This window comes from Phoenix dactylifera, chromosome 15 (assembly GCF_009389715.1).
Source record: "Phoenix dactylifera cultivar Barhee BC4 chromosome 15, palm_55x_up_171113_PBpolish2nd_filt_p, whole genome shotgun sequence".
NCBI lineage: Eukaryota > Viridiplantae > Streptophyta > Magnoliopsida > Arecales > Arecaceae > Phoenix > Phoenix dactylifera.
In genome coordinates, this window is record NC_052406.1 from 8,792,001 (window position 1) to 8,815,170 (window position 23,170).

General features: G+C 41.4%; 1 protein-coding gene and 2 long non-coding RNA genes across 3 annotated transcripts; all 3 read right to left on the bottom strand.

Annotated features, from left to right (window-relative positions):
* Window positions 1-206: 206 nt before the first annotated feature.
* Window positions 207-2,281, bottom strand: LOC120113293. The gene is made up of 3 exons (XR_005515171.1): window positions 2,088-2,281; window positions 1,054-1,152; window positions 207-232 (listed from the first exon to the last, which is right to left on the bottom strand). It is a non-coding gene; the product is annotated as an uncharacterized LOC120113293 (long non-coding RNA).
* Window positions 2,282-4,633: 2,352 nt separating this feature from the next.
* LOC120113358 lies at window positions 4,634-6,774 on the bottom strand. Its single transcript, XR_005515273.1, has 3 exons — window positions 6,525-6,774; window positions 5,491-5,589; window positions 4,634-4,669 (listed from the first exon to the last, which is right to left on the bottom strand). It is a non-coding gene; the product is annotated as an uncharacterized LOC120113358 (long non-coding RNA).
* Window positions 6,775-12,709: 5,935 nt separating this feature from the next.
* LOC103698715 (protein TIFY 10a-like) lies at window positions 12,710-15,361 on the bottom strand. Its single transcript, XM_008780758.4, has 5 exons — window positions 15,078-15,361; window positions 14,362-14,539; window positions 13,473-13,732; window positions 13,305-13,362; window positions 12,710-13,196 (listed from the first exon to the last, which is right to left on the bottom strand). The coding sequence occupies exons 1-5, from the start codon at window positions 15,229-15,231 to the stop codon at window positions 13,034-13,036; spliced, it is 813 nt and encodes a 270-aa protein (XP_008778980.2). The 5' UTR covers window positions 15,232-15,361; the 3' UTR covers window positions 12,710-13,033.
* Window positions 15,362-23,170: the final 7,809 nt, after the last annotated feature.

Consider the following 23,170-nt stretch of genomic DNA (forward strand, 5'->3'; position numbering starts at 1 on the left):
GATCATGCAAGGCCTAAGATAAACAACAATTCCAATAATTCCAATATTTCCATAAATGCCAAAATCAAAGATTGATGTAATTCAATCAAATCCAGCTACAATGTACTGATTTATTACATAATTTCAAATGTCCATAAATAAAAGATAAATTGACTTCTAACTATCTAGCAGTCTGACTCCAGATCGAGCTCACTTCTTGTCCCATTCGACAGATTCTACGAATCCAGTGCCTCTGAAAAAAAAATGGAAGTGTAGTATGAGCTTTTCCAGCCCAGTAAGAATCCCAACAGCTACACACAATAAAATCATAAAATAATCAAGTATCAAAATATATATCATTTCATCATTTCGAAAGCTCAACAAACAACAAATATATGTAATCAGTACATATACACAAATCCTTTTTCACATTATGTGATCCATTTCCGTATTACTCAAATTCCAAAGTTTTCAAACTTTTCATTTCTGGCGTTGGACTAACCAAGATCATGTCCCAGTCCAAGACTGCACAAATCCCACGCATAAGCTCGTGGCAGCTATCCCACGCGTAAGCCCGTGGAGGCTATCCTACGCATAAGCTCGTAGAGGCTATCCCACGCGTAAGCCCGTGGAGGCTATCCTACGCATAAGCTCGTAGAGGCTATCCCACGCGTAAGCCCGTGGAGGCTATCCCACGCATCAGCTCGTGGCCGCTATCCTACGCATAAGCTCGTAGAGGCTATCTCATGACAAGGTTAGTCCAACCCATATTACATGTCTAGTTTTACATGTTCAATCACATTCCCATCACATCACATATTTCCATAAATTTTCAAAAAATATGTTATTTCTCCCCAAATGAATTTATCTCAATATTTTCATTATAAACAACATGCACGCCTCATAGGTGCCGCATCAACTCATAAACAATAACAACATAATAATGAAAATATGTTGATAAAAATTCGTCTCATATGTATCATATCAACTCACAAGCAATAACATCAAAACCGTAAATAAATCCAACGATAAATCAATATATGCATAGAAGTGCTCAGATGTAGAGATTCTTACAGAGATTGTAGACTGTCACAATTACAGATCCGGATCACAACTACGAGCTGGGGTGCTGAGTCCCCTGATCAAAATCTCCTGGCTCTGCCGACTCTTCCTCTACAACATCAATTACAAATCACAAACTAAATCATTTAATATTTAAATATTCCAAACCATAATTGATATTTACTATGGGGTCCATAACCAGATCCCCAAACATCTCAATCTCTCCAAGTCTAGGGCAGTCGAGGTGGCCCGACTCCCACCCTTGTACCACCGACCCATGTCGTCGCTAGCCGTGGCCGCTGCCACGCCGGCGACGATGGCCGGTCCCGATGAAAAGACCAAAAGAAGGGTGGATGATAGAGAAGGGTTCTTCCTGCACCTCTTTGGTCCAAGGGCAACAGCCGGGGTGGCTATGCCCTCACCTTCCCCACCCTCGGCCACCATTGGCCGAACCATCGCCGGCCGCCCCTGCTGCAGTCACCGGCGATGGTGGCCGGCCAAGAGAAAGAGAGAAGAAGAAGTCTCTTCCTCTTCTTCTTCTTTTCCTTCTCCTCTTATTATTATTATTATTATTATATTCTTATTTTCCCTCCTTCTTTTTCTTCTTCTTCTTCTTCTCCTTCTTCTTCTTTCCAACCGACACAGACCCCTCCCCCTTCCTCCATTTCTTCCACGGAAAGGCCACCGTGATGGTGGCTCGGCCCCCAACCGACGACACCCAGCCGCCGTCGCCGCCGCCGGTGGCCAACCGACGAGGGGAAGAGGAGGAGAGGATGGGATCCCGAGGAAGAAGACCTCGGATCCACCCTCCCTCATCACATACACAGCCTAGAAACCCTCTCTGACCCCCTCACAGACCCGACCAATTCCAACCGCCATGAATCCCGGCCATCTCGGCGGCCGGCGGCGGCCAAAAACCGGAAAGAAGAGGCCGAAACAGGGGTACCCTGTTTCGGACCCTTTTTCCGGCGATCCGCCGGCCAAAATCCCATCCACACGACCCAAAAACCAAGCAAATGATACGCAAGGGAAAGATCCATGCTTACCTCAGTCCGATGAGTGCTCCGGCGGCCTTTCCGGCGAGGAATCGGAGGAAGAAATCTGTGGCGAGCTCGGTTGAAAAACACGGATCCGAGAGCTCTTCACTTGGTTTGTGAGGAGTCTTCACCGAAGCGCGGCCGGCCGGATCCCCTCTCCGGCGCTCGTCTTCTCTCCGGCGAGTCGCCTCTCCAAGCCGCCGCCGCCGCCGCCGTCCCCCCTCCCTTTACCCTCTTCTTCCACGATCGTGCCCTAGGCACGATCGTGATAAGGGGGATGGGCCCGGTCTTTTCGGGCCGGCCCATCCGCCTCTTTCCTTTTTTTTTTTTTTTTTTTTTTTGTTTCCGGGTATTACATACTCTCCCCCTTAAAAAAAATTTCGTCCTCGAAATTAACTTACTTGAAGCCTCAAACTTTAAAAATATGCATCCATTATATCATCCCCGAGATCTCAAATAGTCTCCCTCTTGGAGTACCTACTCACAAGATTTTGACATACAAAAATCACAGCATCTCAAAACTTGATCCTTTTTATTTACCACACATAGTAAGTTCTTTTGATCTCCTTCAAAAGAATTCCAAACTCCCAACCTTAGATTAAAATGCCATAATTATATCCCAAAAAATTAATTTCTCTTGATTCTACACAGAGATCATAATTGGCTTGACAGCAATAGGAGAAATCTTTAGTATCAAATGCTCTTAATATTCTATAATCATTTTTCTTTTCTTTCTCCCACATCATTCCAACAAATAAGAGATCCATAGAATCAACAACATTCTCCTGAAACTAACTCAAGTATTTCATCATAATGCCTTTTAGATCAAATATTAATGATCTTAACCAGTTTCAAAATAAGTCAAACCACCACACTTCCGCTGCGCACTCTGATCTAACTCATCAAATTCTCTAAAGTCACAAAATGATTTCTGTCCAAAGTATCACTTTGCATCGAGACTAAGAAAATCCAAATTTTAAATTTTCAAGTAGAACTAGAGCAAAACCTCTAGATCTTTTTGTTCTCGATTTATATAGAGTATACTTACCATAACTAATTCCCAATCCTTTAGTCAAGTTTAAGGTCACTACATGATCTCCACAACCTTTTTAGAACCCAAAATATCTAAGTTTAATTTAAAGGGGTAATTCTTGTATTCCCTTTGCAATGTAATTAGAAAAGCTACATTGATTTTCCTTCCAACAGAATTTACTTCAAATTCAATAGGTTAGAACTGTTGAGCCAATATCACTATGAGTAGGAATTAACTCTATCAACCTCCAGATCTTTCTTCACCAAGATTCTTAACATCCATCAACAATGCTATATATGATAATTCATGTAAGCATCTCATGACCGAAGTCTCTACTCAATATGACATTTATTAGTGGCTTCATCAACAATGACAAAAGATCCCTGCTCAAATCTTAAACCTAGGCTTGAGTTTTAAATTAACACATCAAATAGTCTTCTACAATTATAAGTAAAATCCAGTAGCCCAATCCAAACATGAGAATTCAAATAATTAGAATTCTCCCATCAATATGCATACTCTATGGCCTCAAAATAATCAAATACATCCATAGGAAATAGACCTATTTGCAATATCCAACATGCCAACACCAGATATAATCCACATACATTTTCAACTTCGAAGAACGTTCCTTTCAATATTATGAAATCTCCTTAGCTTACTCCAATACTAAATCAACGTACAAATCCCACTCTAATAATTAGCAGCAAAACCAAAAGTATGATCACATCAAAACCCCCATCAAATTTGAACTTTCAAATCATTTAAATAATATCTGCACATGGTATAACCGATATGTCATTTCTGACCTACACTTATCTTAGGTCAAACCTCTCTTATCATGATCAAAGACAATTTATACTTTCCTTCCACACTCATTAAAAACCAAATCCAATGCATACATTTTATCACAATACCCAGTGATCTTACATCTTAAGCACTGAATTTAATTGTCATGTTCCAAATGATCATAACCTCAAGCTATGATATATTTCTGTCACAATACCTAGCGATCTTAAACATATGCTCATATTCCGATTTTGTCACTATCTCCAGTGATCTTAAACCTCAAACTCTAATGCCCTAAGCCCACAGTCTCTAGTGGTCTTAAACATATGCTCAGATTCCAATATCATTCCTGTTACAATCTCAGGTGATTATAAACCAAGATAGTTTTCCTATCATAACTCTCCACTCACACTCACCTGGACCTAAATCCTAGGACACCTTAACCTTAAGCTCTGATACCACTCTGTCACACCCCCGAACCCGTCACCCGGGTCCGGCACGCGACCGGCCGCATGAGCCCTAGAGCAATGCCCTAAAGATCATGCAAGGCCTAAGATAAACAACAATTCCAATAATTCCAATATTTCCATAAATGCCAAAATCAAAGATTGATGTAATTCAATCAAATCCAGCTACAATGTACTGATTTATTACATAATTTCAAATGTCCATAAATAAAAGATAAATTGACTTCTACCTATCTAGCAGTCTGACTCCAGATCGAGCTCACTTCTTGTCCCATCCGACAGATTCTACGAATCCAGTGCCTCTGGAAAAAAAATGGAAGTGTAGTATGAGCTTTTCCAGCCCAGTAAGAATCCCAACAGCCACACACAATAAAATCATAAAATAATCAAGTATCAAAATATATATCATTTCATCATTTCAAAAGCTCAACAAACAACAAATATATGTAATCAGTACATATACACAAATCCTTTTTCACATTATGTGATCCATTTCCGTATTACTCAAATTCCAAAGTTTTCAAACTTTTCATTTCTGGCGTTGGACTAACCAAGATCATGTCCCAGTCCAAGACTGCACAAATCCCACGCATAAGCTCGTGGCAGCTATCCCACGCGTAAGCCCGTGGAGGCTATCCTACGCATAAGCTCGTAGAGGCTATCCCACGCGTAAGCCCGTGGAGGCTATCCTACGCATAAGCTCGTAGAGGCTATCCCACGCGTAAGCCCGTGGAGGCTATCCCACGCATCAGCTCGTGGCCGCTATCCTACGCATAAGCTCGTAGAGGTTATCTCATGACAAGATTAGTCCAACCCATATTACATGTCTAGTTTTACATGTTCAATCACATTCCCATCACATCACATATTTCCATAAATTTTCAAAAAATATGTTATTTCTCCCCAAATGAATTTATCTCAATATTTTCATTATAAACAACATGCACGCCTCATAGGTGCCGCATCAACTCATAAACAATAACAACATAATAATGAAAATATGTTGATAAAAATTCGTCTCATATGTATCATATCAACTCACAAGCAATAACATCAAAACCGTAAATAAATCCAACGATAAATCAATATATGCATAGAAGTGCTCAGATGTAGGGATTCTTACAGAGATTGTAGACTGTCACAATTACAGATCCGGATCACAACTACGAGCTGGGGTGCTGAGTCCCCTGATCAAAATCTCCTGGCTCTGCCGACTCTTCCTCTACAACATCAATTACAAATCACAAACTAAATCATTTAATATTTAAATATTTCAAACCATAATTGATATTTACTATGGGGTCCATAACCAGATCCCCAAACATCTCAATCTCTCCAAGTCTAGGGCAGTCGGGGTGGCCCGACTCCCACCCTTGTACCACCGGCCCATGTCGTCGCTAGCCGTGGCCGCTGCCACGCCGGCGACGATGGCCGGTCCCGATGAAAAGACCAAAAGAAGGGTGGATGATAGAGAAGGGTTCTTCCTCCACCTCTTTGGTCCAAGGGCAACAGCCGGGGTGGCTGTGCCCTCACCTTCCCCACCCTCGGCCACCATTGGCCGAACCATCGCCGGCCGCCCCTGCTGCAGTCACCGGCGATGGTGGCCGGCCAAGAGAAAGAGAGAAGAAGAAGTCTCTTCCTCTTCTTCTTCTTTTCCTTCTCCTCTTATTATTATTATTATTATTATATTCTTATTTTCCCTCCTTCTTTTTCTTCTTCTTCTTCTTCTCCTTCTTCTTCTTTCCAACCGACACAGACCCCTCCCCCTTCCTCCATTTCTTCCACGGAAAGGCCACCGTGATGGTGGCTCGGCCCCCAACCGACGACACCCAGCCGCCGTCGCCGCCGCCGGTGGCCAACCGACGAGGGGAAGAGGAGGAGAGGATGGGATCCCGAGGAAGAAGACCTCGGATCCACCCTCCCTCATCACATACACAGCCTATAAACCCTCTCTGACCCCCTCACAGACCCGACCAATTCCAACCGCCATGAATCCCGGCCATCTCGGCGGCCGGCGGCGGCCAAAAACCGGAAAGAAGAGGCCGAAACAGGGGTACCCTGTTTCGGACCCTTTTTCCGGCGATCCGCCGGCCAAAATCCCATCCGCACGACCCAAAAACCAAGCAAATGATACGCAAGGGAAAGATCCATGCTTACCTCAGTCCAATGAGTGCTCCGGCGGCCTTTCCGGCGAGGAATCGGAGGAAGAAATCCGTGGCGAGCTCGGTTGAAAAACACGGATCCGAGAGCTCTTCACTTGGTTTGTGAGGAGTCTTCACCGAAGCGCGGCCGGCCGGATCCCCTCTCCGGCGCTCGTCTTCTCTCCGGCGAGTCGCCTCTCCAAGCCGCCGCCGCCGTCCCCCCTCCCTTTACCCTCTTCTTCCACGATCGTGCCCTAGGCACGATCGTGATAAGGGGGATGGGCCCGGTCTTTTCGGGCCGGCCCATCCGCCTCTTTCCTTTTTTTTTTTTTTTTTTTGTTTCCGGGTATTACATTACTCAACTCAACTAGACATCAATCCCAATTGTCTTATCAAGATATATCCTAACTGTTGCTGGAAATTGGACCCGGGGGCTGCCGCGAACCCAGAGGGGAGGAGCTCCGCTGCTGGGGCGGTGGATGGCGGTACGTCGACTGGTGGCGTCCTCTTGGAGAGTCCTGCAAGAAAGCCGGTGGCCGGGCTTTCCGGCGCCGGCCCTCCGAAGCTTAAGTCAGAGGGGGCTAATATGTGGGGGGAGTGAAGGAGGAGAGTGTTTGTTCTCCCTTCCTCCCTGTATTTTTCATGTGTCTGTGTTTTTGTGTTGTCCCCCCTGTCCCCTTCCCCAGGTTCCTTTTTATAGAAAGATATTATGTTAACTGGGAGGTGACAGGGAAATTTGTCCTCTTTTGTAATAATTGGGCACGATCTTGCTTATTAATGGCGTAGTGGAAAATAAGGCCGGATCAGGCCGGAGTCAGGGAGCTGTCACGGTTGATCAGACCCGTTGGGGTGGTTGGACCGCCGGCCGTGGTGGGCCTGGGGTTCGTAGACGACAAGTGCATTAATTGCTGAGTGAACCGGTGGTCAGGGTGAGCCATACGCTTTGATGGTTCAGTGATCCGGAGATCGTCTTGAGCCGTGTTCATTTAATGACTGAGTGCATCGGAGGCCTGAGGGGGTCTTTTGCATTAATGATAGGTCGTGCCGAGTACCTGCGGAGATCTCGTGCCTTGATGACTTAGGGATGGTGGCAGATTGTAGTGGAGTCATGTACTTAGTTGTCAAATCTTTTAGAGGGTTAGGCGGAGATTGGGTATTCGGCTAAGGCACGGGCCCGGCACAGGTGCCGAGCCGAGCTGGTCGCCTAGCGGAGTGTCCTGTGGCGGGGTTGCTTCTGGTCGGCGCTTTCTAGTCGAGCGCCTCTCTGGTCGGCGCTTTCTAGTCGAGCGCCTCTCTGGTCGGCGCTCTTTAGTCGAGCGCCTCTGAGGTGGCATGACTTGGGTATTTCCCCAACACTAACCTAATTAACGAAAACTAGGTCAAACACTCGAATTTGATTTAACGTGACAAGGATGGAGACCGTTAATCAGAGTAGTATTGGATAGGACTAGGTTTGTCATTTACTTATCAGATACATAAAAATTGGCTAAGATGATGTCTGGTGACCGGGCTTGCAGAAGACCAAATGCTAGCCAAAGGACTAATGTGCCATCACATAAGATGGTCACATGACATTTTAAAGGAAATTAGTCGAAGCAAACCAACTAATTACCTTGAGCATAGGCCAAGATATGAAGATAAGTTTTAAAGAATAGGTCGGTTATCAGTACAACCTACATGGAAGACTAAGTGTTGATTTAAAGGCTTATCATGTTCCATGATGTTCATGCGGCTAAGACATCGGCCTGATGTAGGAAAAGATTCGCAAGCAGGATGTGTGGAGTAGAGGTGGTTGCTGAAAGGCTAAAGCATGGAAAGTAAAAGAATTGTTAGAATTGATTGCAGCAACCATCCAAAAAAGTGGATGAACTGATACTAGCCAAAAATAATAGGTGTCAATACTAAAGATGGACCATTGCCTAGTGGTTATAGATGTATAAACACTAAACTATAGTTATTTTATATTTCTATTTTATAATCAAATAATCAACATTTCTATTTTATATTTTAGTTATTTTTGTTTATCTTTAGTTATCTCTTAGTTCATAGGTCAGAGTGTGGTATTGTAGATGCCACTCCTTTTTCTGAGAAAGTAGCATTTAGTAGCGAAAGTTCTTGTAGGTTAAACCTATTGCCATCCATCATTTTCAATTTAGACAACGGTGACATGCCTGCAAATCAATCCAATCTTGTTTGCACCTCATCTCGATAACTTAAATGGTGTGAACAAGTGCCACATGAATGAGATTAAGAAATCATGATAAAACTAAGTCACATTATCCCTACTAGATATAGCAAGATTCGAGCATTAAATTGGAGGATCGCAACAAGCATGGAAACGCAAGCCAAAAGAATAAGACTCGGCCATAGCTTACCATGACATACACAGTGACACCGTCTGAAGGATGTAACTATATTTCAGAATAAGATTAGGTTCATGATTATATTATGCATGCAGTACGTAAAATTATGGGAGCAAATTTCCGAAACTATCGAGAGCCATGATGAGCTATTCTGGATAGTTACAGAAACTTAGCGATTACTTGATAGTTCTAGTTATATGGATAAATAAATGGATATAATCTAAAAAAATGACTTTTAGTCCATCGATGAAACCATTTTCCCTTCATCTTGGAACTATCTTCACTTTCTTTATAAACTTTTACTTTTAGTGTACTAGTAGGATTCTGATTTACTCGAAAGAATGGTAGAAGAATACTTTGATTATAATCCTAGCTATACCTCATCCTACTTTATTCTTCTCTCCTTTTCAAACAAACAATGTAATAGTAGCTAAAGTTTTTGAAGGTCAAAATAGGACGCACTCTAATTAAATAAGACAAAAGCTTTTCTTCGTAATTTTCTTCTTGATTTTCTCAATATAATTAAACATCGAAAAAATTGTAACTTTCTTTTGTTTTCTTTATTTTTTTATAAAGAAAGCTACTATTTTTATTTTACTTTTCAGCAATCAAATAGAGTTTAATGGTAGGTTCAAATAATAGTTGTGGTAGCAGTTATGATGATTGAGACATAAGATCTGACTATTTTCTCAGTGCTCGTGGTCCAGGCCTGGCCAAAATCTCTGGCTAATTTCACCAAAAGCATGGGCCATGCGAAGTGGACAATCAGCAGGCAGGCCATATTATTTTGCTCATGCATTCTAATTTGGACTCTATGCTAACTTTTTCCTTTTTTCTGCCTCCCCATTTTGTTTTACTTCTTTTTGTGTGTAATTGCATGCGCGGTGGCTGTCTGATGATAAGGATGAAGGGTCAAAGTTCAATTTGTACCATGAGATAGGACTATGGATCAGATCAAATGACCTCTTGTGAATCCTGTCCACACCCTGTAAACTGACCATCAAAATTTATATAGAATTTGTTATCTCGATTTACAAAAACAACTTTCTAACAGAGGTGATGATAGGCCAGGCACTCGTGCCGAAATGTTATTTATTTTTAATTAGGCTTCGAGTCAGATCTATATAAAATTTGATATTTTATGTGACCAAATTTGTTGGATGATCAGCTTTACCTTCTAGTAGATGCATGTAAAATATTATTACGCTTGTCACTCCTTTGAAGCCTTATGATCATAAGGCTTTCATGATCATAAAAATTAGATCTTTAATGCCTCTTTAAAGTCGAAGGGCTTTATTGGAAAAAAATAAAAATAGAGTGATTTCTTTCTCATGGAAAAGCAAACATATTTCTTATGGAAAAGACTTTCCCATAAAATATGGAAATCATATTTCTATAGAAATACAACTTTTTTATCTCTCTCTTTTGAAAACTCCAACCAAACAAGCGGCATCTCATTACTTTTTCATTGACCACATTTTTTCTCTTTTTTTTCCGCAAAGCAAACGAGCCCAAAGTTGCATCCCTTTCTGGGCTCTCCCTGGACGAGGGAGTGCGATATTTTTTTTTTGCTTTTTGATCATCTCTTTTAATGGGCTACTCCATGTAATATTGGGTTGTGTTGGGCCTCATTCCAGGTTATTTTGGGCTTTGCACCGGTTGATAAGGTTAATGCCATTTATTTTAAGGTTGAAACCGTACAAATTAGATACTTGTATAATATTCATATTTATTTTATTCGATAAATATAAATACATAGATATTAGTCAAAAGCAATGATTTATATCTATATTTATTTTAAATAAATACATATACAAATTGGATAGTGGATATATGGATGCAAACATAGATAAAAGTCAGATAATTTAACTTTAGAATCGTAGAATAAAAATAAATCAAATTAATAATATATTAATATAATTATTTATTTTTTAAAAAATTAGCATCTTTCTTTGTCCCTCTTCCACCGGTGACCCCAAAGCCGAACATCAACCCAAAAAAATATTAATAACCCCTCATTGTTTAACGCATTAGGGAGTAGGGACCCTTGAAGCCACAACACCAAAAAAAACAACGAAAGGCTCCCAGAGAGTCGTCAAGAATTTGCCAGCTCGGAAATTTAGACTTAAACCTGGCCGAGAGAAAAATTTGGACCGAGCTTGAAGGCAAAAAAATGTTCAACCATACATGGATCTATTGGTGTAGATACCACTAAACGATCATTAAAATAATCATAATAATAATTTCCAAAATTTAGGCTTGCCCTTAAATATAGAAAATACCCGTTTCCCGTTTGTAACGCTACAACAAAATTTGTGCTAAGATTGGACTCGTTAGGTCCTCTAATAACTACAAAGTATGCAATACCTGCGAGAGTCGAGCCAATATGCCCGGGAGCACGAAAAATTATTTAGAAAAGGATGAAACCAAAGTATTGGTGTGAAAGTAGTCGTAATGCTTTTTTAGGTTATAGCTAAATAGCCATCGGCACCATTTTACATTAGCAGTAAATTCTGGTTTGACCTGGGCCTATGGATGTTACCAAAAGAAAAGGAAAAAAAAAATGACATCCGTCCATATTGTTTAAAAATTATTGGAGAAATTATGGGTTTTTTTCCATGGAGGATCCTAAGTAATCGATAACAAATTTTCAATGAATCAAAATTGTTCGGTCTCCAAAACCCGATGATTCAAATCCTGTAGAACGTAAATATGTTTGTTGTATGTCGAATCACAATAAAATTACTTAACAAAAGAAAATTAATTAAAACTTGAATTTGACCTCCCGCAGGAAGGAAGCAAATCAAAAAATGATAAATGTTACCCAACCAAAGGTCCAAATGCAAAAGGCAAAAGTGAAAGCGAGATTTAGGGGTGCTCTAGCCTGCAGTGTTCGTGAACAGACGTGAGAAGGTTGCCTTCGTATTCCTCTGCTACTTTCTACTCAAATTCGATCATATCTTCCCACATATCATTGTTATCTATTCCTTAATTTACTCCTTCCAAGGAGCATGCCTGACTTTTTCATCTAAAGTCACTTTGTATGTCTCCTCTTGCGTCCGTTTGAAGGTATGGGTATTCGCTAGACTTGGGGCCTTTTGAGGCCTTATTCAAACACCCGCTTATTTCGTGCTTGTTAGCTTCCTAGAGACCTCCCATTAGAGCATTATTGAATCAGAGAATAATATTGAGTCAATTGGGTTCGGTCCATGGAGACGGCGTCAAGCGACTGTGCAACGTGGGATCATGAGAACAAGAACAGGGCGTAGCATGGTAGGTTAAACTAGATTATTACAAGTGGTTAATTTGATTGAGAAAGATTGTATAAAGAGAAATATTATTTAATTTGTGATGTGCGATGCACAAGTTTACCTTCTATGAGTAACTCTATTCTCATCCATCAAAATCTAGTGGGACCCTACATCTGCAAAATGGAGGGTTCCCACCTCAACTATGCCTGGATCCATTAGATATATACGAAGATGCTGAGGCTTTTCTCCACGTAAATCATATTTAAAAGAAAATAATGGTTAAAATGCAAATATAAAGACACTCTAGAGGTTCATTTGCAAGTTGCAACTAGATTTAATTTTTATTTGTGGATTCTTTTGGTACAAATAATTTGTGGATTGAAAAGTCAATTTTCTCCCTTCTTGAGTTGAAGGCAGATAGATATGGAGAAATGCTAAGCTAACAAAGTCGAAGTTGGCCACTTCAGACAGAATTTTTAATATGTTCCCTATTCCACTACCGTTCACTTTTTGACCAATTAGTTGTTGTAGTATTCTTGTTCAATTGTAACATGACAACTTGTTTCCACCTCCATCAATCTGAAAAATAGTCCAAGGCATGGCAACAATTTTTTTTCTTCAAGAAATTACATAATAATGTCTAAGTATTGACAAAAATATAAATAACAATAATGACAACTATAAAGTTCAAAACAAGTCATTGTATAAAGAGAATCCAAGTAAAAGATGAATAAACACATGGACAAGTATTTCTTTTCTTTCTTGCATTCTATTTGGCAGCCATGAACTGCTATTTGTTAACATTAGTGAAAAAAAACACGGAACAAAACCCAAATGCCCTCCAGAAGAATGAATGTTAGTCCATTGAGCAAGCAGGACAGAGCATCCATTGAGCTCAGCTCGGTACATGATCATGGGACCCCAGACCTTTGTCTGCTGCACTCCGAATTCAAGGTTAGGCCGGCTATCGAGACCTGCGGTCCCAAACCAAGCCATGGCTGGCTATCCTCCCGTTTGACTGCAGCAACCATTTCTGAAGAGCCATTTACTTGATATGGTGCCTTGGCATTCACCCTGAGAAATCAAAAAAAAAAAAAAAGTTATGCATATGATACTGAATTTGGCAAAGAATCGTCCTAAAACATTTCTTAGGCAGCGAATTCTGGGGCAAGGATTACCTACCGATCTTTTCTTTTCTCAAGGAATCGACGGAGGGATTCCTTTCTTGCTATCGGGAGATCTGTCATTCAAAGAGCACAAATATTAGCATCCCTTTGCTCCATACTTGCTAAGCTTATCAGGTAAACTATATTGTAGCCAAGCATCCTGTCATAAAGAGAGGTTTCTTACCGGAAACGTAAGGTTGGGCCGGCTTTTGAGCATGGCCTCGAGCCACCGCCGAAGGCACAGGATTTTCCTTACGGAGACCATTCGGGTGGGCCAATGCTTGAGTGGCTTTAGCGGAGGGGGGAGCATAGCCGAAGTTCTGGGCATTGGAGCTCCCCTTGCTCGCCATCTGCATGAGATCCTCGGCCTTCTCGGCCGGAAAATGGTCGAACACCAACACTCTTCCGCCATAAAAGATGGTCAGCTGACCTTTTTCTGGCTCCCTGCAGAACATCCATTAGGATTATCAGACTTCTTTCAAATTTCACATCAACATCCAGTAAAGGAGAAATAAATCTCACATTATGGGTGGGTTTGATTTTTTCCCCCTTCGCCATTAAAATTGATTGCAAAGATGGGTACACAGATAACTGAGAACTGAGATCCTCAGATCAAGGTTGTTTAAGTCTACCATTTTTTCCATTATATTATTCAGCGTTCCGGATGCATTTAATCATAAAATGTACACACCCAAGTAAAGCTAATCATGGGCCAAATATGGGGTTTAAACCATATTTTTACTTCGGCCGAATTTATTTAAAATTTGATATTTTCAAGATCAGATCTATATCCAGGTAGCTAGCCAGGTACTTGTCTTCTGCAAAATGCATAGAATTGCTTCAAAATTGCACAAAAATCTTCACTGGAACTTCTCTATAGGTTTTGTACAAGTTTTGCACCATGTATCTCCAAATTTAGGCGGTTTCGGAAAAAATACTCTCAGGGAGTGCGGAAGAAGATTTAACATTGACCAAGGAGTTTAATGTAAAAAAGATGTTATATATTTTGGGAATTTTCGTAATATTGAAGAGATTTGAGGGTAAAGAGTTAGATGGGTTCAGGGTTCCCAAACCTGACGACGGATGTCTTGCGGGCCACGTCGCCAAACCCGGCGCTCTGGGGAAACAGTTCCATGGCGTTTCCCTGGGAAAAGCCATCGTCGACCGCCGGTTCCCTCTCGGCGGCTCCCGAAATGTCCGCGCCCGGCAAGAAGCACATCGTCGTCGGCGGCCGAAACGCCTCGGCTTTGCCTGCAAGGAAAAATAACCGAAAAACGTAAAAAATCACGAGCATCAGGATGCGGCGGTTTCATCGGAACCAACGGTCGTGATCAACTGATCGGATTAAATAGATCATTGTACGGTGCGATTTTTTTTCCCCGGGGGGGCACAAGGACTTTAAAAATTTTAAAAATCAAAATTTTCAAATCTATCTCATGAAATCAGATTTATTTCGAAAAAGAAAAAGAAATCGACGGGCATTAGATTCATCATTCCGGAGGAAGAAAAAAAAGGGAAATACAAGAAGAAAAATATAAAGTTTCGAGAAACGGTACGGGAAAAAAAGGATAGGATGATGAAGAGATAAGAGGGAAAAGGGCAAGTATTTCAAATTACGACAGAAATCGTGATCTCAGTAAATATTTCTAAGTTTTTCTTCAGAAGCCAACGAGCATACCGAGCAAATAATCGAAAAATAAACAGAAAAAAAAGAATATCAGAGTCAAAAAAATCCATCCTAGTTTCACAAAAATCCAAGCAAAAATATAAGAAGAAAAAAAAAACTAACCAATGGTGGTTTCTTGAGGGCGAGGAGCCATGCCGAGACCGAGATCGGCGATTCTCCCGTTCCCCTTGATGTACTGGCTTAGACGACTGCAAGTAAGCGAAAAGTTGGACTTCACCCCCGATCTCTCCCCAGGCTTCCTTCCCATCTCCGTCATCTCCCTCGCCGGCGATCCAAATAGCAAACAGATCACCTTCTCCTCCTCCAAATGCGATCGAAGGTCTCTCCGATTTCTTCCTGTATTCGTTTAAATCCGTCTCTCCGACTTCCCTTTTCCTTGGGACGCGCTCGCCTCTCCTTTTATTGGGGCAGTGGGTCGGCATTTTAAACACGTGATTCGCGAGGCGGGCAAAGGAGGCGAAAAAACTAGCAATTTATTTTGATTACTAAAAAATCACCATTTCATTAATTAAAGAACGGGAAACACGAGGGAGCTGTCTTGGGTCAAACAAGAATAAAATAATATATCTTATTTAAAAAACAAAGAAATAATATTTTATTATTTTTTTCAAAATAATAAATATTATTTAGTCTCCGTGGCCGTCGGTGTTGACGGAAACCACGTGGAATAAAAGGGGGCACGGATTCGGTGTGAATGGGTAAACGACTCATTTTAGGAGATGGGTTTTTGGGGAGGGGGTCCTCGATCGGACGGTCCGGAACGATGGCTCGCTTTTTGTCGGAATCTCCGCGCTGCGGTCCTGCGGAGATTAGAATGGTTGCGCTGATATGAAGAAAGCCGCGCTCCTTATGGTGGCGTGCATAGAAACATATATGCGACCGTCGAGCGAGACTCCCATGTGCGGATGGTTACTATTATTGTCCGCATAAAACTATGAATTGTGATGATGGGCGACGCGCGCAATTTTAAGGGAATTCCTAAAATCGAAGACGTGGCACTCGGTGAATGCATTCCGTTTGGTTGAGGCATACAAGCGTGAGGAAGCAAGGGGATTCATGGACGCGTGTCGGATGCAGAGGAAGGTGACGCTTATGTATGCTGTTGGGGGATCTGTCTTATGGATTTTGCTATTTAAGCCAAGCCTGTCACGGCAATCTGTCTCCCATTTAGAAATATTATTTTTAAATATAAATTAAGGGTGCTGCGTGTGAACTTCAAATACCTCACTGATTTCTTCAGGCTCATTGCTACTATCTTTTATTGATAAGTATATAATTTTAATGATATAGAAAAAAAATCTTTTACTAAAATCATACAGAAAAATTACAAATATTGTTGTTTCATCTAATGCGCATGGATATTTGATGAGGAGTCTATATGAACCAACTAGTTTCTCTTCATCTAAGTTAATGTAATTGCCATATTTCGACTAAAATTGGCTGATTCATAATCATACTTATAGTTGCTGATCATCAGACGTGTTTCTTGTTTGGCTTGAGTCGTTGGATTAAGAATCTAATTCAATGTCTTGCGATGATAAAGATAATTTTCAAGAAAAATGACAATGTATACCATGGAAATAAGTGAAATCACTCAGAATTGTTTTGCTGTTGTTCTAATATGGATTTGTTATGTTTTTGATAATTTTTATATTATAAAATTCAAAGATTTTTGAATCATTCCTTGACTATCAAGTAGTTTTCATCCTCAGAGGTTAGCCCCAACTAAAATCAAATTCTTATCCTTCTTGCCTAAGTGATAAGGAATGATACCATCCAAGTAAACAGTCGATGATGCAATATTTGCTTCTTTGACTAGCATATAATATAATAGCAGTAATCGAGAAGCTCAAAGATAGTTCCATGACTTCAGTTGATGGACAATTCTAAGTTATACTAGCATTATTATAAAACCTTTTGAAGTGCCTAATTCTCAAGAAAAAATGAGGAAAAGTGAAACAATGAAGTTGCACTATTACTACAGAATTTAATAAAAAAATGTACTAGACTATAAAAGCTATTTCTGCATTTGTTTAACCTATTAAAATGCACTGCTATTCTTCCTATGCTCAAATTTCAAGCCTTTAGTTAGCGATCAACATCTTTGGTCAGGAGGGTGTTTTTTTGTTTATTCGAAGAAAGAAGAAATAGTCCATGCTTGCATACCGACTCCTTTAACCTACTCGACATTTTCTTCATTTCAATATTCTAGATAGGTTTGTCACTCAAATAAAAAAGATAAAAAAAAAAATCTATCTGGGATTTGTCCTTCCAATAGTTAAGCACAACATATTGGGGCTTACCATGTCATTTTGTTTCTTTCCTTTTTTTTTTCCAGAAAAAATAGGTGCCAAACAACTTCACACAACACACCAATCAGGCAGCACCTTAAAACACTGTTTAGATACCTAATTACCAGCATGTCTTAAAATTAGCAATTCGACGAGCTCGGCTTGCCTCCATGGACGCAACATGTGAATCCATCGCGTTGCAATGACGATCTCCAAGATTAAGAAACTTGTTGTTACGCCCCCGCCTCTGCGAGGCACGTGAGGCACCTAGTGCCCACGTGGGGGCCACATGAGGGGGGAACACGGGGCTCCCCTGCCAGATATTGTCCGGTTCTCGGGCTTCACGCAAGCGTCCTTCACCCCTCCCCGGTTTTATTTTCCACCCAAAACGCGTCTGCAGGATTTGGAGACACCCGCCTCATATGCCCAGGCTCTGGAACGAGTCTTTCCGATGTGGGACTATTGGGCCTCACACCCTTTCCACCATCGGACAAGAGCCGTCCTCGGCTCTGATACCAAATGTCACGCCCCCGCCTCTGCGAGGCACGTGAGGCACTTAGTGCCCACGTGGGGGCCACATGAGGGGGGAACACGGGGCTCCCCTGCCAGATATTGTCCGGTTCTGGGGCTTCATGCAAGCGTCCTTCACCCCTCTCCGGTTTTATTTTCCACCCAAAACGCGTCTGCAGGATTTGGAGACACCCGCCTCATATGCCCAGGCTCTGGAACGAGTCTTTCCGATGTGGGACTATTGGGCCTCACACTTGTAGTCTGAATCGAGATCAGTTTCTTGTTTCCAAATGTTTTTGATTAAAATTACTAAACTCTGATTATTCTTGCAGTCTACCCTGACTTGCATGGTCGGAAATCTCTTTGCGTGGATTCTTAGTAAGCCACGTGGTTGAGACCTTTTTCATGGCAGCTAACCGAAGTCACAGTCTTTTTGGCTGCCCATCCCTGTGCAATGCCATAATTTAAACATGACTCGGAGAAAAGTAGGAAGACACGAGCCGTGGCAATGTCATAATCCACCTAATCCTTGCGTGTTAAAGTCCTACTTCATGTGTACTTGAAAGCTTCGCTTTCATGGAAAATAATCTCCTTGCAGGGGGGAGAGGACCATTTCAACCACCGAGCACGAGAAACACCATAGTCTTATGAATTTAAGAAGGACCATGCCCCCTCGAAGTTTCATCTGTCGTCCAAACATTTTTTAAGCACCTGGTAGAGGAGGACAAATTGACCTCAAATTTGGAATTCCATTCGGCATTTTTGCATTTGCATTACACCAAGATTTCAATTCCAAGGACATTTCCGAGCAAGTCCTCTTCAAAACTTCGTGCAAATTGATCATAGACTTGGCACAACCATTGGGCACAGTTTGTCAATCCTTCCTATTATTATGTATAGGTCACTTCAGAATCACTATTATGAAATTAATCTTGTTTTTATTGACGGAATCAAAATTGTCCCATATTTATCCCGTCCTCGTATTTATTTTTCCATGGACAAGCCATCATGGCAGCATAAAAAAGTGAGAAATACGATTATTATCTAAATGTTTCTATTTGTTTGCAAATTCTTGCAAAACGCTCCTCTATAAATGCACTAATATATTTATTTCGATTTTATCTTCCTATATATAATATCATAATAAATGAAAAATTCATTGGCTAAAGGACAAAAGAAAATTATTTGAATATGAAAATAAAAATATAAGCTTTTTTTTATGAATATCCTTTTAAAAATTCAAATTTGCATAAATAATCTCTTAAAATTTATATTTATTTCTGTACCTTTATAAAACACTATTTTTATACAAATATTCTTAATATAACGGTTCTTCTAATACCGTTAATAAAAACTATATTTATTTTAATTAAAAATAAAAAAAATTGAAATTACTTTTTTATCTTTCATTATGATTACTTCATAAATATTTCTTTTTGTACATTTATTCATAAAAAATATTTTAATTATTTTAGTTTGAAACTGTTAGTATATATGCAAAAATAAAGATAAAAAAGGAGTAGAACACAAAAATAGATGTTCTACGGAAGTATATATATAAATATTAATTTTAAAAAGATATTTATATAAAATTCAATTTTTGTTGAAAATATTTATATAAATAAAAAAATCTTAAAAATTGAAACCAATTTTAATCCATAAAAGATTAATGAGAGGATAGGATATAGCCATTCATCAGATACTCTCTTTTAAATTAGATGATAGGATAGAGGAGCGGATTTAAGAGGAAAGAGGACTCGTGGCTCGGCAATCCGACCTTTGCCGTTACTTTCCAAGCGGTCCCCACGCGCTTGTAGTGGGGACCACGCGTTACCTCGAGGCCCATCGAGAGGAACGCGCTGGCTGCTAGCTGGGAGATGGTATATTGATATGGTGTTGCGCGGCTTGTTTCGATTCTCTTCGTTGTTCGATCCGCATCGGACGGCTGGAGATGCGAGAAGCAAGTTGTGTTAGTTTTTTCCACGCGTCTAAATTAAACGTGTGGTGCGGAAGAGTTCTCCATTTCCGGGGGGTTGGCCGACAGGCGAGTCACCGACTTTGGACTTATCCCGCTAACGGTCTCCCGTGGATACGGCGTTAAACCACGTGACACACGTTTTCTTGCCCTCCATGCTTACCGAGTCCACGCTGGATGTAGATAACTCCAATCTCTTTTTGAAATTTTTATTTTTTTCCTTATTAGATGCGCCACTTGTCTTCTTTCTTTCTCTCCGCCAATATATTAATTTTTTTTTTATTTGAATAGAATAATTAAGTGCCTAACCTATGGTTTCCTTTTTTCAATTCGCTCTTTAAAAAAAAAATAGTGCCGTGCCTAATGCTGGAATTAGCCCACTTCACGGGCACTTCTTGTTTTCTTTTTAATTCATTTATCAATATATATATATAGTTGGAACTAGGCTGTTCACGGTATAGATGGCCCTCTAGGCCCGTTCAAGACCAAAGTCTCTATAGACTTGAACCAGATATTTGGCTCGACTAGTTGAGCTAGGTCTGAAAATAAGCCTCTTTTTTGAATAAGCTAAGCTCAGACTTGAAGATTAAAGCTTGGCTTGGGCGCAACTCAACCTGGGCCCTCACTTTGCTGTTATAGCATCCAGGTCCTTGTATTTTGGGAGCCCTTCTCCTATGGCTATTCCAAGATGAACTTTGATGATAACTTGCCAGGTGGTGGTGATGGAGCTGGAGTTGCATTCGCGATCAAAGATTAAAACTCTAGATTAGTTGCTGCTGAGGGACATCGCTCTTTCGAAGTTTCAGCATTGAAGACGGAGCTCCGAACAGTGTGGGAGAGAATCTCCTATGCGAGATAGGTGTTAGAGGCTAGGCGCATCACTTTTGAGGGGGATTCAATAGTTGTAACAACCCAGGACCTCACCCAAAATGGCTAGCCGGAAGTTATTATTTAGGTTCCTTGATCCTGTATAAGTACCTAAGATCTATCCAGCGAATAACCGATGTGGGACTAAACACACGCCTGCACGGGTCCTCACAGTCTCCCCCCGTTCAAGCCCTGCCGTCCTCGTCAAGCTAGGATTCAAATCTATTCAAATCAAATCACAAACACCACGATTGGCTTGTGGTCATCCTCAATGGATCCGTGCTGCAGTGTCCCCTAGTCCACATAGGTTATGGGCCGGATCCGCTCTGATACCATTGTAACAACCCAGGACCTTACCCAAAATAGCTAGCCGGAAGTTATTATTTGGGTTTTTTAATCCTGTATAAGTACTCAAGATCTACCTAGCGAATAACCGATGTGGGACTAAACACACGTCCACACGGGTCCTCACAATAGTGGTGGTAGAGTGGATTTTAAAGAAAGGGCGGAGGGGAGTAGAGCATCCGCTTCTCGGCGACATCTGGTGGTTGGTGAGAAAGTGTAATTCCTTCCAAGTGGTGCATGTATACCGAGAGGCAAACAGGGCGGCTGACTAGGTCGCCTCTTATTCTACCCAGCATGCGGGTGGGTTTCTCTGGACTCGAGAGTCAGAAATTCCTTCAGCACTGGGTAGTCTACTTTCTCTTGACGATGCTTGCTATGCTAAGGCAAGATTAGTGCGAGTAGCCGATGTACCAAAAAAAAAAAAAATTAATATGAAAAGATCTAGAATTATCGAGTACTTATTGAGTATTGAAATTGCTATATAAAATATTTAATTAATCATATTTAATATTTAATGTTGTTTAAAGAAAATAGAAAAAAAAGTTTAGAAAATCCGAGGTCTAATCTAAAATCCGAGCCCGAAGGTTGCGTCTGGAAAGTATGCCCGAGCCTAAGTAAATTATTGTTAATGTTTGGGCAAAATCCCACTGGAACCCAGCTCAGCCCAACGGTGAACAAGTCTAGATAAAGCCGGTCAAAATTATTATCTGCTAATGCAGGTGGGCATCACAAGGGATCCAGCAATCTCGTGAATCTTGTGAATCCTGCAGAGGGTAGCGTTAATCACGAAGACCCTTTGATCTCACCGTGTGCCTATCGTCGTCATTAGACGGTTGTCTTTAATGCAAGCAAAATTGTTTGTTTGGAACTCCGGCCTTAATAACTCAACGAATTCAGTGGGTTAAAACAGCAAAAAAGCCCCAGAGCCTTTCTCTATTAGACCCCGAAGCAGTACAACGTATGTTAACTGAACCACCTTAATAATTCCAAAACCACACATAAGTCGTAAGTGACACCACACAGGGCTATCAAATGATGAGATAAGCATCAAATCTATTCTAAACCCTCAATCTATCTATCAGCCATTGCACCCTAGTTGCCCGTTGCACATAACAAAATACCACACTAAATCAAGGATTAGCATAACATATACAAGACTAATTGCCTCTTAAATATGGCTACATTTGCATGTAAAACATGTTAACCCATGTACATTATAAATTGTATTTGTTGGGTATAAAATTTGTTTTCTCTTTGTTCTCTAACCTGAATTTGGCTAGAATAAGATATGTGGCTATATGCTTGATGGGAGGCAAAATGGATCGTCCTACTCCGGCATGGAGTCACCCAATTCCGGCTAAGCAGACCTCAGAGACGAGCGGGCCGGAGAGGCTCCCTCAATCGCAGGCAACGGTGCCCCGCAAAGAGTCGAGCAAACCTCGGTCCCGCCAAAAGGCCAAGTCAACCTGGGGGGGGGGGGGGGGGGGGGAGGCCGACCTCGGCCTGCCGAAGGCCGAGCCGACCTTGGCCAAATTCAAGCTGACTTCAGAACCCGCTGAAGACCGAGCCAACCTCGGCCCTGTTAACCTTGATCCCGTCGAAGGTCCTGCGGATCCCATGCCCAGGCAGCCGAGCAGCCAAATCGTGCCAAAGGCTCACTCAGCAGATATTTCTGGATCACGGTGTTAAAAGCCGGTCATTATGAAAGCCGCCTCAAGGGGCGGGCCATTGATGAATGACTCTTCGCATACCACCAGGTAACGCCGCGGAGTAAGTGTGCACACGACGCATTTAAGAACATCCTCGACCACTTCCATTGGAATGACGTGGCGGACCCTCTGAAAAGATAACTCCCGCATTTTCCGCCCGCAACATGGATCTCCATGCTATACGTCGCCTCCAATTAATGGCCAGCTGATCACGAATCGACTCAAAATTTCAGATAACGGCCGAGACCCTTATCCTATAAAAAGGGATAGGACAAGGCCTTTGATAAGCCATTATTAGCTATTTTAAGCTACACGAGGTTATCTAAGCCACTCAGAAACCTCTCCAAAAGTCCGACTAACTTAGCCATCGGAGGGCCTTCGCCGGAATCCCTAGCCAAAACTATGCGCAGATATCCCGAAGCGCAGGAGATGACCCTCTTTCTTCATCCCGGCCGGTGTTTCCTCGGCTTCTTTCGGCATGGTCACCCACAGGCAAGA

Bases quoted from the DNA above. Each gene is read 5' to 3' on its own strand.
- LOC103698715 (XM_008780758.4), bottom strand. From the start codon at position 15,231: ATGACGGAGATGGGAAGGAAGCCTGGGGAGAGATCGGGGGTGAAGTCC. The intron at 13,733-14,361 runs GTTTGGGAACCC...GATGTTCTGCAG, and splicing joins CGCAAGACATCCGTCGTCAG to GGAGCCAGAAAAAGGTCAGC. The intron at 13,363-13,472 runs GTAAGAAACCTC...TTTGAATGACAG, and splicing joins GGCCCAACCTTACGTTTCCG to ATCTCCCGATAGCAAGAAAG.